This window comes from Bolinopsis microptera, chromosome 13 (assembly GCF_026151205.1).
Source record: "Bolinopsis microptera isolate Bmic1 chromosome 13, MBARI_Bmic_1.0, whole genome shotgun sequence".
NCBI classification, from domain to species: Eukaryota; Metazoa; Ctenophora; class Tentaculata; order Lobata; family Bolinopsidae; genus Bolinopsis; species Bolinopsis microptera.
The window spans coordinates 13,461,896-13,476,285 of NC_087084.1; the positions used below are offsets into that span (position 1 = coordinate 13,461,896).

General features: G+C 35.5%; 1 protein-coding gene across 1 annotated transcript; it reads left to right on the forward strand.

Moving 5' to 3' along the window:
- Positions 1 to 179: 179 nt before the first annotated feature.
- LOC134824686 (short-chain dehydrogenase/reductase family 16C member 6-like) lies at positions 180 to 13,916 on the forward strand. The gene is made up of 9 exons (XM_063836655.1): positions 180 to 342; positions 2,897 to 2,992; positions 3,284 to 3,372; positions 3,819 to 3,916; positions 4,166 to 4,236; positions 6,469 to 6,599; positions 6,803 to 6,925; positions 7,675 to 7,779; positions 11,666 to 13,916. Exons 1-9 carry the CDS (start codon positions 180 to 182, stop codon positions 11,765 to 11,767), a joined length of 978 nt encoding a protein of 325 aa, XP_063692725.1. The 3' UTR covers positions 11,768 to 13,916.
- Positions 13,917 to 14,390: the final 474 nt, after the last annotated feature.

A 14,390-nucleotide genomic window follows, 5' to 3' on the forward strand; every position in this document is an offset into this window, starting at 1 on the left:
TACTGTGGCAAATTAATTGCCATCCCAATTGATAAACATGTAAATCGTACAGTTAAATCACAAAATCATCATAACAGAGTAACAGATATTTTCACTAACCTTATTAAATTAAAAATTAAAAAGATTCTAATTACTTAACTTAATTAATTGACTCTAAATTCCACAATTTCCCTCAAGGTATGTGTGTGAAAAGTTTTATAGCGGCATGTGTCACCTTTATAAAGGATGTGTTCACGCTTTACAAGGTCGGTATCTACGAGTGGTTCTGGGCGTTTGCTTATCTGTTTGTCAACAGAAACAGTAAAGTTATCTGTAATGAGAACATTCTCATAACTGGAACAGGTTAGTTTTATTCAAGTTATTTTATATCTGCATTTTATAGATTCCTTTATCTAATGATTGTTGTGAACTAAATGGTATAGTTAAGTGTATATTTGCGATATGTTGTTGTTTACTAAAACACTTTTATCATTGTTGTTAGGTTGTGTTTGATAATATTATATCATATTTTTACCAATCCTGCACAGCTAATAATATTATATTATATTTCTACCAATCCTGCACAGCTAATTTGATCAAAATGAAACACGACGATAATTTATAAAGAATTATGGAAACACGACGATAATTATAACAAATGGAATAAGATAGATGATAATTATAACAAATGGAATAAGATAGATGATAATTATAACAAATGGAATAAGATAGATGATAATTATAACAAATGGAATAAGATAGATGATAATTATAACAAATGGAATAAGATAGATGATAATTATAACAAATGGAATAAGATAGATGATAATTATAACAAATGGAATAAGATAGATGATAATTATAACAAATGGAATAAGATAGATGATAATTATAACAAATGGAATAAGATAGATGATAATTATAACAAATGGAATAAGATAGATGATAATTATAACAAATGGAATAAGATAGATGATAATTATAACAAATGGAATAAGATAGATGATAATTATAACAAATGGAATAAGATAGATGATAATTATAACAAATGGAATAAGATAGATGATAATTATAACAAATGGAATAAGATAGATGATAATTATAACAAATGGAATAAGATAGATGATATAAGTGATCAAACTTTTTGGCTATTATCTGGCTATCAGAGGAATTACCACAAGATTTTCTTTAACATAAAACGTGGCGGTAAAAAATAAATTAACTTAGAATGTTAACCTATATTGTGACTTAAAATCATATGCCAATTAACTGTTTTAATCTTGTACAATAAAACTGTTATAATGGAATTTCTGTTAACTCACATATTACTTAAATCAATGCAAAACCAGGTTTCAAGAAAATAATGCCTAGATGAATCGTTTCTTACTTCGTTCTCAATAGTCTAATGTTTAGATTTAGTTCTTGTATGTATCCCCCTCACTTCTAAAGTTCTAAACAAATTCCTCCTGACCATAAGGACCAGAACCAAACACCTGAACCTCACGAAGGTTGATGTGTACCTCATTTGGTTGTCTAATAATGATCGTTCTGGCGTACACCTCAGTTTCGGCCACGACGCTGTACAAATCACGTGACCCTGACGTAACACCTATAGTAACCCGGTCTGCGGAGACTATGAGACCCGAGCCTCGCTCCTGGCAGCAAGACAGTCTGTTCCAGATCTTAACGGTGTGTATTTTGAAGAAACCGCCCAGATCGATAGAGACTATCTGGTTTACTCCAACTGAGTTGTGTTGTATTGGGTTGAGGGTTTCGTCTGTTGTCGTGGTGTAAACCCCGTCCACTAAGAAGTCGGCTGTTCTGTAACTGGCAGTGGTGTTTTGCCAGCTCAGCTTGTGCTGAGATATTAGCCTGAAGTCGGCTGTTCTGTAACTGTCAGTGGTGTTTTGCCAGCACAGCTTGTGTTGAGATATTAGCCTGACTTCCGATCGTACCACATCATATCCCTTTTTCAGCATCACCTGGTTTTCCTTGACTTCATCCAGTTTGTATAGAGCTGTGGTCAGGTCTGATTTAAGTTGTTCCACCACTTTGTCTTGCTGTACTACCTCGGCCTTATATTCTCTGACTTCGTCAATTAATTCCCTGATCATCCAAAAAAGTGATCTTTCAGAACCTCCCAATATATCTTGTACCTGATTATGATATTTATTATATAATATATTATATTGTATTTAAAGGAGCTATACTAGGCTACGCTATCTTTAATTACAGAAATTCGATAAACTTTTTACATTTTAGTTAATTCCTGTTATAAATTCTAGGTGAAATTTAAATTTTTCACTCTAAAACCATAAAAAATAGGTAAATTATTCCTGACCTCTTCCCTCAAATTGAGCATCTCCTCCTTGAAGTTGAGTCTCATCTCGGTTATCGCATGGTCACTTGAGGGTGGGAGGCGTCTCTCCTGATCGTGAGTTACTGCAGAGCAGTGACACAAGAACAACGTCAACAACAACTGTTTTGTGAACATAATTTCTGTAGAAGCGAGAAACCTAAAATATAATGGTGAATGGTTTCGAAAGAAAACAAAGCTCCAAAACGTACTAAGGACTGATTATAGGAATTTGAATAAAGAAGAGACGGTAAATGGTAAATGTTATCAGTTCATTAAAATTGCTCTGCATTTTTGGAGGCAAATCAGCTGATAAGAATTTCTCTATGGGAACCAGGAAAATTTATTAAATATGATATGATAGTGATTATCGTCCTACCCCGGCCTACCCTCTGCTTATCTATGAACCAGCACCTCATCTCCAATTATGTGGTGGAATTTGGTCTAGGTTTTGAGTCTCTTCGAGAGAACAACCAAGATAACAAACAAGATAACATAAGGCAGTTCTTACCCCCAAAAGCTTGAATTTGAAACTGATTATTAACTTAGCTCTTTGTACAGGTAGTGGTATTGGTAAAGATTTAGCTATCAAGTTGGCTGCAATGGGGAACACGATAATCTGTATTGATATCAACGATGAGGCGAATAAACAGACAGGTAGACTTTTGAACTTTTGCACTTTTGCACTTTTGCACTTTTGCCCATACACCAATATTACCATATCCTGGATTTCAACTGCTGCTATTTCTATAGAGTATGCATATATTAATTAATAATTATTGATCTGCTTGATAATGTCTCGATATATATAATTATAACTCCCAGTTCTGTAAAAATTAGTTGCTCAGAAACTTAATATTATCCACCAATAGTATTACAAGGATGCACCATATTAATATAATATAATTAATAGTAATTATAGTAATAGATAAGATAATATCCCCGCAGTGCGCGAAATAGTGCAGTCTGGGGGACGTGCACATGGGTACTGCTGTAACGTGGCTGACCATGAAAATGTCGTCAAACTTCATGAGCAGGTTATTGTTACTATTCATTTGTAATTACAGTGTTGAAATGTTAAAAATCAGGTTTTTGTGGTATGGTGTTTTTTCCAATTACCCTCAATTAAAAATCGAATTCATGCGCGAAAAATGATTACTTAAATTACCATTTTCATTAAGTTAGATAAAAATCTGTCCAACATGTTTTACATGTTTTAATTAGATTACCTCAGTTGTATTAGCAATCTTGTTTGAATCTATACATTGATGATATTATTGTGTAATGTGTACATTTAACATATATCATTACTTTAAATCTTAAAATAAGTGTATAATAGCTCTACATAAAATTAAGGCAGAAAGTCGAATAAGATTAGGTATAATTGTCGAGATACTGTGTATGTCGATATACAGTGTGATTACCGTTTTAATTAAATGTGATATTTAAAAAATTCAGTTCAATGAATTTGTATGCCTTTCAGACTTTAGCGGATGTAGGAAAAGTGTCGTACGTGTTCAACGTTGCTGGCGTGGTTTCTGGTAAACTCTTCCGAGACCTCACACCTGCTGACATCAAACTGTAAGTATTACTTACTGTAGGTATTTCCTGTTTTTTATTTCTAATTTGACTGTAAGTATTTCCTGTTTTTTATTTCTAATTTGAAAACTGATTTTCTAGTGTCACTAAAGTTAAGTAGGTTTTGGCTCAGTGTATGTTAATTGTTAGGAGTAAGGTAGCAGGTCGGGTTTAGTTATGATCCGGGATTGGCCGGAATTTGTTGTTATATATTTAATATTTTCTGCATTACTGATAATATATTTTGTTTAGGACGATGGATGTGAACGTGTTGGCTGTTTTCTGGGTGACCCAGACTTTCCTAGAAGACATGAGAGAGCTTGGTAAGTACATACATAACTTCTTGGTAATCCGTAATAATCTATACAATATCATGGTAAGTAGCTACTTCTTGGTAAGTACTTGGTAAGTACCCACTAAACTTGGTAAGTACTTACTACTTGGTAAGTACCTACTTGGTTAATGAGAGCTACTGATAATATCTAGCGATCAATTGAATGTAACTACTGAATTACCCATACAAAATGCTCCCACCAGTCACCACTACATTATATAGCAGGCATAACGACATGTACAGTATGTTGTGATGTGTACCATTATTATACACGACACGTAGTCACGTACACATAGTCCCTGGAGGTTGTAGTTCCTCGGAGTTAATACCTCCAGGTACCAGGCTTTGTCTTGGTACCAGGCCTTGTCTTCTGGAGATTATGCTATTAACACAACACTCCAAAATATCTGGGCCGCTAGACAGACACTTTAAATAGTAGGTGCTGACTGTTACAGACATAACTCATAAGTAGCTACTTTGTAATAAACCACATAAACCAAACCTTCTTATTAAAATAGACATTCTTTTCATACTTCATTTAACATCTAGAACCTTCAAACAGTACCTTCAATAGTACTTTGGTTAGTGTACAGAATAAGTTAATAGAACAAAAATGCAAACAGTCGTGCAATACTGGGGCCTGGTGCATATCAATTGAACTGACAACGTACACAACTGATCAACCAAACCTTTTATTATCATGAAAATCTTCAATTTTGGCTGATTGTGTCCACGTGTAGTGTGTATTACTGATTATTACTATTAGTATGAGATAATAAATGCTACATTTTTATACATGTTGATATATTTTAATACATCTGCTTGGCAGGAAATTCTGTATCGGTTTGGAAAGAAGATATGATAGTCAATATCACGGGTTACGTTAGAAGATATAGATTAAAAATTGTAAAAATGCCAAATTCAGCTCACATGCATGCCAATATGGAATGAGATTTAGACAATTTTAACAAGAAATACTCTGATTATCAGTACGAATTAGCCAACATCACGTGCCCTGTTATAACCGTGGTCATATTCGTGATACATTTTTCCCCCATCCATGACTCAAAGTGCCGGGGTTATTTTGCGCGATAATCTGAATTAAATAATTATTGGCGCGGGAGCTGAACTGACCAAGTACATTGTTAATTTCACCATACATAATGTACATATCCATGCAATGTACATATCACACTAGCTGAATTAATTTGATGTAACCCTCCCAAGTAGGAATTTTCCCTTCCTGAAATCGTTTGCTGATAATATACGGTATACCACTTTGCAACAATATTGAGGGAGTTCACGGTTTATGAAATTTGTGATTCCAAACAAAGAAAATTTAATTAGGATCTATGTAGTCAAACTTTCCGTTTTGATGAAATCCTCAAGCATACTAAGGAAACTATTTGCGTGTGTACAGATATAATATGCCTGGCATAGTTTCTAAGTAGGTGTGACAACGACTACACAATACACAATACAGTATCCGTAACAATCTCCTTTTGTCTCATATAATATAACTATATAATACACCTACACGAAAGCAAAAGTTTGTATTGGAATTGTATCAAATTTAAGCTTATTGAGGCTGTGTAGAAAAGGTTTCTTAAAACGACTGCTTCGTCTATTGGGTGACTATTTAAATCTAAAACCCATTGAATTGACAGAAAAAGCTGGTTGGACAAAGGTTTTTACTCGTGTGTACAGTGTACACTGTACACACGAATTTTATTTTTCCCCCCATGATGATACACCCGTGTCCCCCCATGATACCCCCGTGTCCCCCCCCCATGATGATACCCCTGTGTCCCCCCCCCCGTGTCCCCCCCCCCGGCCCCGTGTCCCCCCCCCGTGTCCCCCCCCCGTGTCCCCCCCCCCCCGGCCCCGTGTCCCCCCATGATAACCCCGTGTCCCCCCCCATGATGATACCCCCGTGTCCCCCCATGATACTCCTCGTCTCCCCCCCCCCCCCCCCGTGTCCCCCCATGATGATGTTACAATAGTCGATTAAGGTACTGTGGTCGTTTGATAAGAAGTCTGAAATGTAATAGATCCCCAGATCAACGAGATTGATGTTCCAAAGTTTGGACCCAATGTCAGTGACCGCTTGGTTGGCCAATCAGTCTGACATTATACTCTCACATACAGATCTTGATATTTGTTTGACACGTGACAGATCTATTTATAGATCTGTCATAATGTTTATAAACATTATCTTCAGGGTACGGACACGTGACCACGATTAGCTCAGTAGCAGGACTGTTTGGCTCGATAAAGCTGGTGGATTACAGTTGCAGCAAGTTCGCTGTAATGGGCCTTGTCGAGGCTCTTAGATTTGAGATTATGGCAGAGGTATGTGAATTTTATCTTTTTCTTGAGACACCTCCAGCGAAAATACTTGGGTTTCGCCAAGTTCTGATTTGTTTCTGTTTTTCTATCGCTTATAAAATAATAAAACATCTTCTGAATAATCCATTTTCATTTTAATTAATTTTAAAAAATCCGATTTTATGCAAAACAGCATGGTTTGTTAACAAGTGTAATATTACCTTCAGAATTTGCCGATAGAGTTCACGATGGTAAATCCTTACTTTATAAAGACTGGTATGTTCGAGGGAGTGGTGAGCAAATGGCCTTATTTCATGCCAATGTTAGAAACTGGATGGGTAGGAGACAAGGTATGTTGATATTATCTATTATCTATTATCTATTATCTATTATCTATTATCTATTATCTATTATAATTTGTTGTGGAAAATATTCTACAATTCCTATTTCTCGGATCTTGCAATTCTGGTGGTATCCTCAATATCATGGTGTATTATATTATAATATTATAATATTATAATATTATAATATTATAATATTATAATATTATAATATTATAATATTATAATATTATCTCTACTATAATTCAAAAGATTCTTTCTGCTGTACGACCGCCCACGTGCAAATTAGACGAGAAATAGGAAGTTGCATAGTAACCATGGTAACGAGGGTTAAAAGTGCACTTGCAAGTTGCACGTGCAAGGATTTGAGAGGGGCATTTTGATCGGTTTTTTGTTATTACGTGGTGTTCAGTGCGAGTTATAGTTTAATTGGCTGTTTCTTCGGTTGTGATGGATATTTGTTGATACTGTAAAAACTGACTACGAAAGAATACTATTAGCTTCCTCCCTGTGACCACGGGCTTTCTAGTAATATTATAATATAACCCGGAAACTCTGATGGAAATAGCTGATTTAGTTACTTGCCGGATATTTGGTATTCTATATTATTACATCATAACATCACCGTTTGGCTATAGTAGTCCAGACTTTACAAGCCCGGCTGCTACTTGGCCCGGGGTAAGTTGCACTTCCATTTGGCTATTTATCAAGAATTTGTTTAATAATTTCATGATCTGACATTTTCATCTCTCTCTCAGATAATAGAAGCGGTGGAGCAGAATCGTGTTATTGTTGTAATGCCCAGAATATTCTACTATCTTATGCTAACCAAAGCTTTCTGCCCAGACAGACTCTCCTACCACGTAAGTGTAATGTTTTAAGATTTAGAAATTCTGAAATTCATTCTTCAATCAAAAATTTAGGGAATTTATAAAGCATAGATCGCTGAAGCTATGAAATTTGGTCCAAAATTTGTGTAGCACTTTTTCGGATTTTTTGCTTCTGGAAAACGCTAGATTTAAAACAATGCCCCGAATAAAGAATACCATTGGCGGCATTTTCGGTGAAAGACATAATTTATATGCATTGATTTATTTCTTATTCCAGAGAAGTTCGACAAAATCAAAATTAGATTGCGCAATAACTTAGTCAAACAATTCTCAGTTCCTCACAGTGCAGTGGTTCGGTTGTCACCATGCTCTGAAACACTACCAGATGATAATTTTTTCAAGAAATTTCGATCTCAAAATTTCACACTCACATGTTGAGCTCAAAATATCATGTGATGAACTATAGGAATGTCCATCGCTCCTTCCATTGTCTCCCAAAAAATACAATAAAAAATGTTACCCTCAAATAAGATTGTAATATCACGAGGAATTCTGCAAAGATATTGAGCTACTTTGAGCATTTTTTAAATTCTAGCTCCTACTGTATGTTGAAAAAATGACCGTAATATTATACGTTAGCCTTCAAGCCGCTCGCTTATCTGGTCTACTTCATTGTTTGTTACTTTAGCAAAAAATCAGGTTTTTTAATTTCAAAGTTACAAAATGGCCTCATTGTGGCATTACCTCAATGCACTTGGTATGAAATATGTACGTCTTCGATCTACATTGATATTACATATTATATAATCTTACATAAATATTATGCGTCGTCATAGCATGGGGCTAATGAATAACGAAGATAAGGGGCACATAACACAAAATATTTATGGGAAAATAACTTGCCTTCTAAAAAACAGCTGTTTAATTCCATAGAACCCACTTTTTATCACCATGTCTAGAGCTTCCCGCCAAAAAGTGCGGTTAAACTGTAATAACGACATAGTGTTAAGTTAAGCAGTGAGCATTGTGTATAATTGTGCAGTCCCATTCTTTTGGTCCCATTGGTAACTTACTATAACGTGCTGGATGCCCACACATAAAGCATCCACAGGCTGTAATTATAAGGCTGCAGTAATTAGAAGCAATTAGCGTGTACTAATTAGCGTGTACTAATTAGCGTGTACTAATTAGCGTGTACTAATTAGCGTGTACTATTTAGCGTGTACTAATTAGCGTGTACTAATTAGCGTGTACTAATTAGCGTGTACGTGGGCTGCTGTGTCATGTTGACACTGTTCCTAATTATGAGTACATACACACACGTGGTATACTATTTCCGATACTAAAATGGTTTTGTATAATGGAAATTTTTAAGAAATGTTGGACTCATTAAGCGCTTACATTTTACTTTTTGATAAATACCATCATATCTGAATCCAGCCTAAATATAATATACTGGATTATTGGAATGTTTAATGAAATACTTGGAGTTTTGTCCCATCACAACGCTATTGTTTGAAAATATGTCTATTGATAATTACAACTGTCAGCTGAGTTAAATAGTGGTTGCATCATTAGGGGGGGGGGGGGGGGGGGGGGATCATTACCAACTTGAATAGTACTGAAGTACTGACTATAAAAATACCACGGCTGGACTAAAATTTCAAGATAACAGTTACTCAGTTAAATTATGAAATGAATTGAAAGCTAGAAGCTCTACATTTTGAAGCCAGGTTTTCGCAATTTCGCGGCTGTGTTATAGTTGGAACAAATACTCCAAAACCCTAACAATTGCCTTATCACGTATTGTGTTGCTGTGGTTAACAGTTAATAGTACTATCTTTACACTATGCACTGAAGGGGTATCCTAGGAAGTTTCTTGAACTTTCAACAGGTGCCCCTGCTGCTATGGTCTAATATGAGTATTTTGTGAGGATAAAATATGTTGGCGAAATTGTAAGCATTCGTTAACAGTTATCTTCCGATTGGTAACCAAGAATCAAGGAGCTTGTTTGAGAGTGTCTTAGTCTGGTTTATAAATATCAGAAAAGAAAACAGGATAATATTATGATGTAGAAATGGGAGCAATTAAAATAGACAATACCTCAAATTTATAAAATAAGGTAATTAATTAATGAGATAATAGTTTGGCAAATTTAAACGTGTCGCGTTTAGCTACATATTATATCATAGCTAATGCGTATTGTTGAAGCATGCTGGATAATGGTCTAAGACAACGTGCAGCCAGTTTAAACAAATCACTGTTACATTTGTAGTAATTAAATGCGGGGGTAATAATGTAGTAATCACGTGTGTTTGTAGTGTATCTTTATATTATTGTGTTGTGTTACGCAGCGATGTAGAGCTGATGTAGTCATCATCGAGTGATGTGAACCAGACGCACGAATAAAATGAACATAGATTACTGAGGAGTTCAATAGTTTAATTATGTAAAAATAAATGTTTTTAAATAACAGATTGTTACAAGTGAACAACGCTTGTTTCTAATCTTTTCTTAAGAAACTAATATGTTAATATATAATATTGATTAGTTGTGAATTTAATTGTCTATAAAAGTACCGATTAATAAAAATATGTAAGTCTAACAAATCGCTCTGAGTACTGCAAGGTGTTCCCATCGTGCTGCACCAGAACATTCCTGACCCTGACACTGACCCTGACCCTGACCCTGACCCTGACCCTGACCCTGACCCTGACCCTGACCCTGACCCTGACCCTGACCCTGACCCTGACCCTGACCCTGACCCTGACCCTGACCCTGACCCTGACCCTGACCCTGACCCTGACCCTGACCCTGACCCTGACCCTGACCCTGACCCTGACCCTGACCCTGACCCTGACCCTGACCCTGACCCTGACCCTGACCCTGACCCTGATCCTGACCCTGACCCTGACCCTGATCCTGACCCTGACCCTGACCCTGACCCTGACATACAAGTTATTGTTGGGGATTATTGTACAATATAATATGTTATAATTATATAACTTTATTCGAATCAAAAATATGTCATCTTCACTACAACCAGCGTCAACAAGAAATTCTAAGAAAACTGATATCTTAATATCTAGGGTATCTACCTTACGTCTTACGAGACATATAATTATATTGAACATAATTCCTGTTCGACCTGAATGATTTGGGAACGAAAATATGGGATTGTTTGCCGAAAACCACCGCATTTCGTACCCCAAATTAAATCATGGTATTTGGGCAATTTTTTCATTTCTTTATTTCACAAAAATAAAGCCCAATATTTGAGAAAATCAATAAAATAAAATTTGAAAAATTACAAGTCAATTTCTTTTTGATCTTTTTTTCCTCTCCAGTGTAGTCCCAGGTGTAGGCACCTCTAACAAAGTAACAAGCTGTTTCATCTTATAAACAGTTTCGCCGGCGAAAGTTAGTTTTAACTTGACTTCTAATCCTCCAGACGGAATGAGAGATCGCCGGTATTTGTTATCCTCCACCACTCCCGAAATTTCACCGCCGTGGCAAATGGAACTTACGTACCTTTTAATTAAATTTGTCTCGTAAGGTATACTTCGAAGTATTTGATTTCGAAGCTGACTAGAATTTCGGGTTAAATTTCAAATTTAAGATAAAATATTGCTGAATCGCACATTTACCGGGTAGTGAGCACCTTATCAGAGACATTACGCAAAACTGCATATTATAGCCCCCTACAATAAATTATTTTTACTGACGTCATATTCTAGAAGCCTCCACATTTTTGGTTATACTTACGATAAAAAATAACTACATACTGGTACAAGCGATACAATCATACGTCGCTAATATCCGAGGCGTAGTCTTTCCAAAAAAGTAAGATCGAGCTTAGAATGTTAATAACTAATTATTATTATTAATTAATAACTAACTTTTAAAAATATCCCACAGATAAACAAGTTCTCGGGAACTTTCGATGTGATGCAGTATTTCACTGGCAGACCTGATTCCAAAGAAGCGGATTCCAACACAGAAAAGAGTAAAGACTCATAGATAGGTAGCACCAACCTAAAGGAGAGCTGCTATTACCCACAAAAACTTATATCTCATGTTGTGTTAATCTAGTTACACTGCAACCATAACAATACGGAAACACAATAATATGAAAACATGAGCTTGTTAAGCGTCGTGTATTTCTATATTTTTGAATTTCCACGGTGATTGAGCTGCAGCTAATAGGAGATTTTAATTGTAAAGGGAAATCGCCCGAATCCGATCACGAACCGTTTTATTGGACCACGTTATATCGTAGTGTGATGTAGTGCTATAGTGCTATAGTGCTATAGTGCTATAGTGCTATAGTGCTATAGTGCTATAGTGCTATAGTGCTATAGTGCTATAGTGCTATAGTGCTATAGTGCTATAGTGCTATAGTGTGATGTTCTGTGTAGTGTGCTATTAATAGGTAGTTTTCTAATAATAGATTTTATTAACTTATATAATATCCTTGGAATTTATTTTCACCAGAGTATTTATGTGTGGCTGTAATTTTACCGTGTTTCAAAAACAACGAACTCTATTATTATGGGATTTGTGGTTTCTAAACTATTTGGCTTTTAAAAATCGAATGGGGCTATTCATTTTCTACACAAGATCTAATTAAGTCCATCCCGGAAAGAGCGCACTTTTTGAAAAGCTTCAAAATATTCTGCTTTGTAAAGAAAGCATGATTGTTCCTTCAGAACCCGATCAAATATACATGCCCCAAACTAAAGAAAACCACAGTTGAAGAAGTGGGACTCTGTATCAAATTTTAGATGTTAATTTGTAGTTGCCACTTTGGATTTAATGTTTGTAAACTTGACATTACCACGTCTTGAATTTTTATGGGTGATAATTTCAATTTGCATTATCATGCAGATAAAGTTCATGAATATTGAATAATTCAAAGCCATGAAAAATTAAACTGTTCATTATATGCTGAAGTTACCTAAACTTTTCTCAAGAAAATTGAAGTGGGATAATCTAAAATGTTTAACCTAATTCGGAGTGCTAAACTTAACTCTTCCCTAAGATAACAGGAAGGGAATATGCAGAGATTATGTTGAATATTATGACACCCTAGTAAAAGAGATTTTAGAATTTGTGCATATTTCAAATTCTAAAATCGAACACGCAGATTTGAGCCCCAAACCACTGACACGTCTCCCCCAGTTGGCAGTTACACTTCTATATCTTATTTGCTTCTTGCTCTTTCCTTACATATTTGGGAATTACTCCAGGAATTTCTATCCTGCCAACACAAAGCTACAGCCCCGGAAATCTGTTTCATCACTCATCGAATTATTCGATTGACGTCAATGCCTTTTATTTCATTAAAGTCATTACTAGAAAGCATTATGTGCTATAAATTAACTATAAAATGTTACTCAACTATTATATTCCAATACGTGTACAATGTAAGCTTGTATTAACTGTTAATACAAGCGTACTGCTAAGAAGAATAACGTAGAAGCTTCTAATGTTGCTGTCGTCAAATATTTTGGCTGTCATCCATTTTCAGTTTAGCCACGGAGATGTAATATTACCTGAATTACGGGTAATTTTCGTTTGAGGTCACGTTCCTAATTACCATGTACGCATTATGCTGTAACTTTTATGGGTGCCTCGTTACCGACTACATTCGAGACATTCTAGAAGTTTATCGTCGTGGAAAATGCGAATGACTGATCTAATTTTCTTACATTATTCATGTTATCAGTTTCATTTGGTAAACTGTTCAGCTTTTGTAGGAGATAATTAATGCGATTCACAGGCGACCCCATGTAAGGTGTTTATATAGATATGACTCTAGGATATGCTTACATATTGGAATATTGGAATATTTAATGATTTAACTTAAGTCTCGATGTGGATTATTTAACTGTTACATGAGTGTTATTACTAAAACCAGTGTTTTTGGTGTGGTAAATATTTTATTACATTTTGGTGTCAATTAAATAATGAATTAGTTCCGGTGCCTGTTTTTATTCGTTGTTGCAAATGTGATGGAAAATAGTTAAATTATTTCGATTAGATTATGGTCTTTATTTAAATTGTGCTGCCAGCCGATTTATGCAAATTTAGTTCAGTAACTAGTAAATTATTACCTCCGTATTCCATAAAATCATGTTGATTTAATATTTGATGATTTAAAATTCAATCGATAGCTTCATTTAATTCTGTGGCAGTGCTTGATCCTTGAACTCTGAGGGAATTCACCTGAATTTTCTAGTCTTACTCGCGCACGCAAACTAACCCTTTCATAATTGCCACAATCAGTCACGAAACGAAACCCCAATATATTACTTTAGTTGGAAGACGTTATACAAAAGTAATATGTAAAGTACATTTTTCAGCACCGAGTGTAGTAGGAAAGCAGTGCTCCGAGAGCTGCGCGTCGGCAGTAGGATTAGCATTTAGCAACCTAACCCAAGCAATGACCATCCTGTACACTCCTTAAATTGCAGTCAGTCAATAAGAGATAAGCAAATTTAATATTGTGCGTGTATGAGTAAGGCTTGGTGTTGAGGTCAACACAGGGATAACTGCCACGTGATGGGGCATACGTAGACAGTATCTAGTTTCCTTCTTTGGTCAACGCATTGCACGTTTTTACCAATCAAATTGGGGCTTC

What these genes read in the sequence shown, in the direction of transcription:
- LOC134824686 (XM_063836655.1), top strand. Translation starts at nt 180, where the DNA reads ATGTGTGTGAAAAGTTTTATAGCGGCATGTGTCACCTTTATAAAGGAT. An exon ending in AGAAGACATGAGAGAGCTTG is followed by an intron (nt 4,237 to 6,468) that starts GTAAGTACATAC and finishes CATTATCTTCAG; the next exon opens with GGTACGGACACGTGACCACG. An exon ending in CTGGATGGGTAGGAGACAAG is followed by an intron (nt 6,926 to 7,674) that starts GTATGTTGATAT and finishes TCTCTCTCTCAG; the next exon opens with ATAATAGAAGCGGTGGAGCA.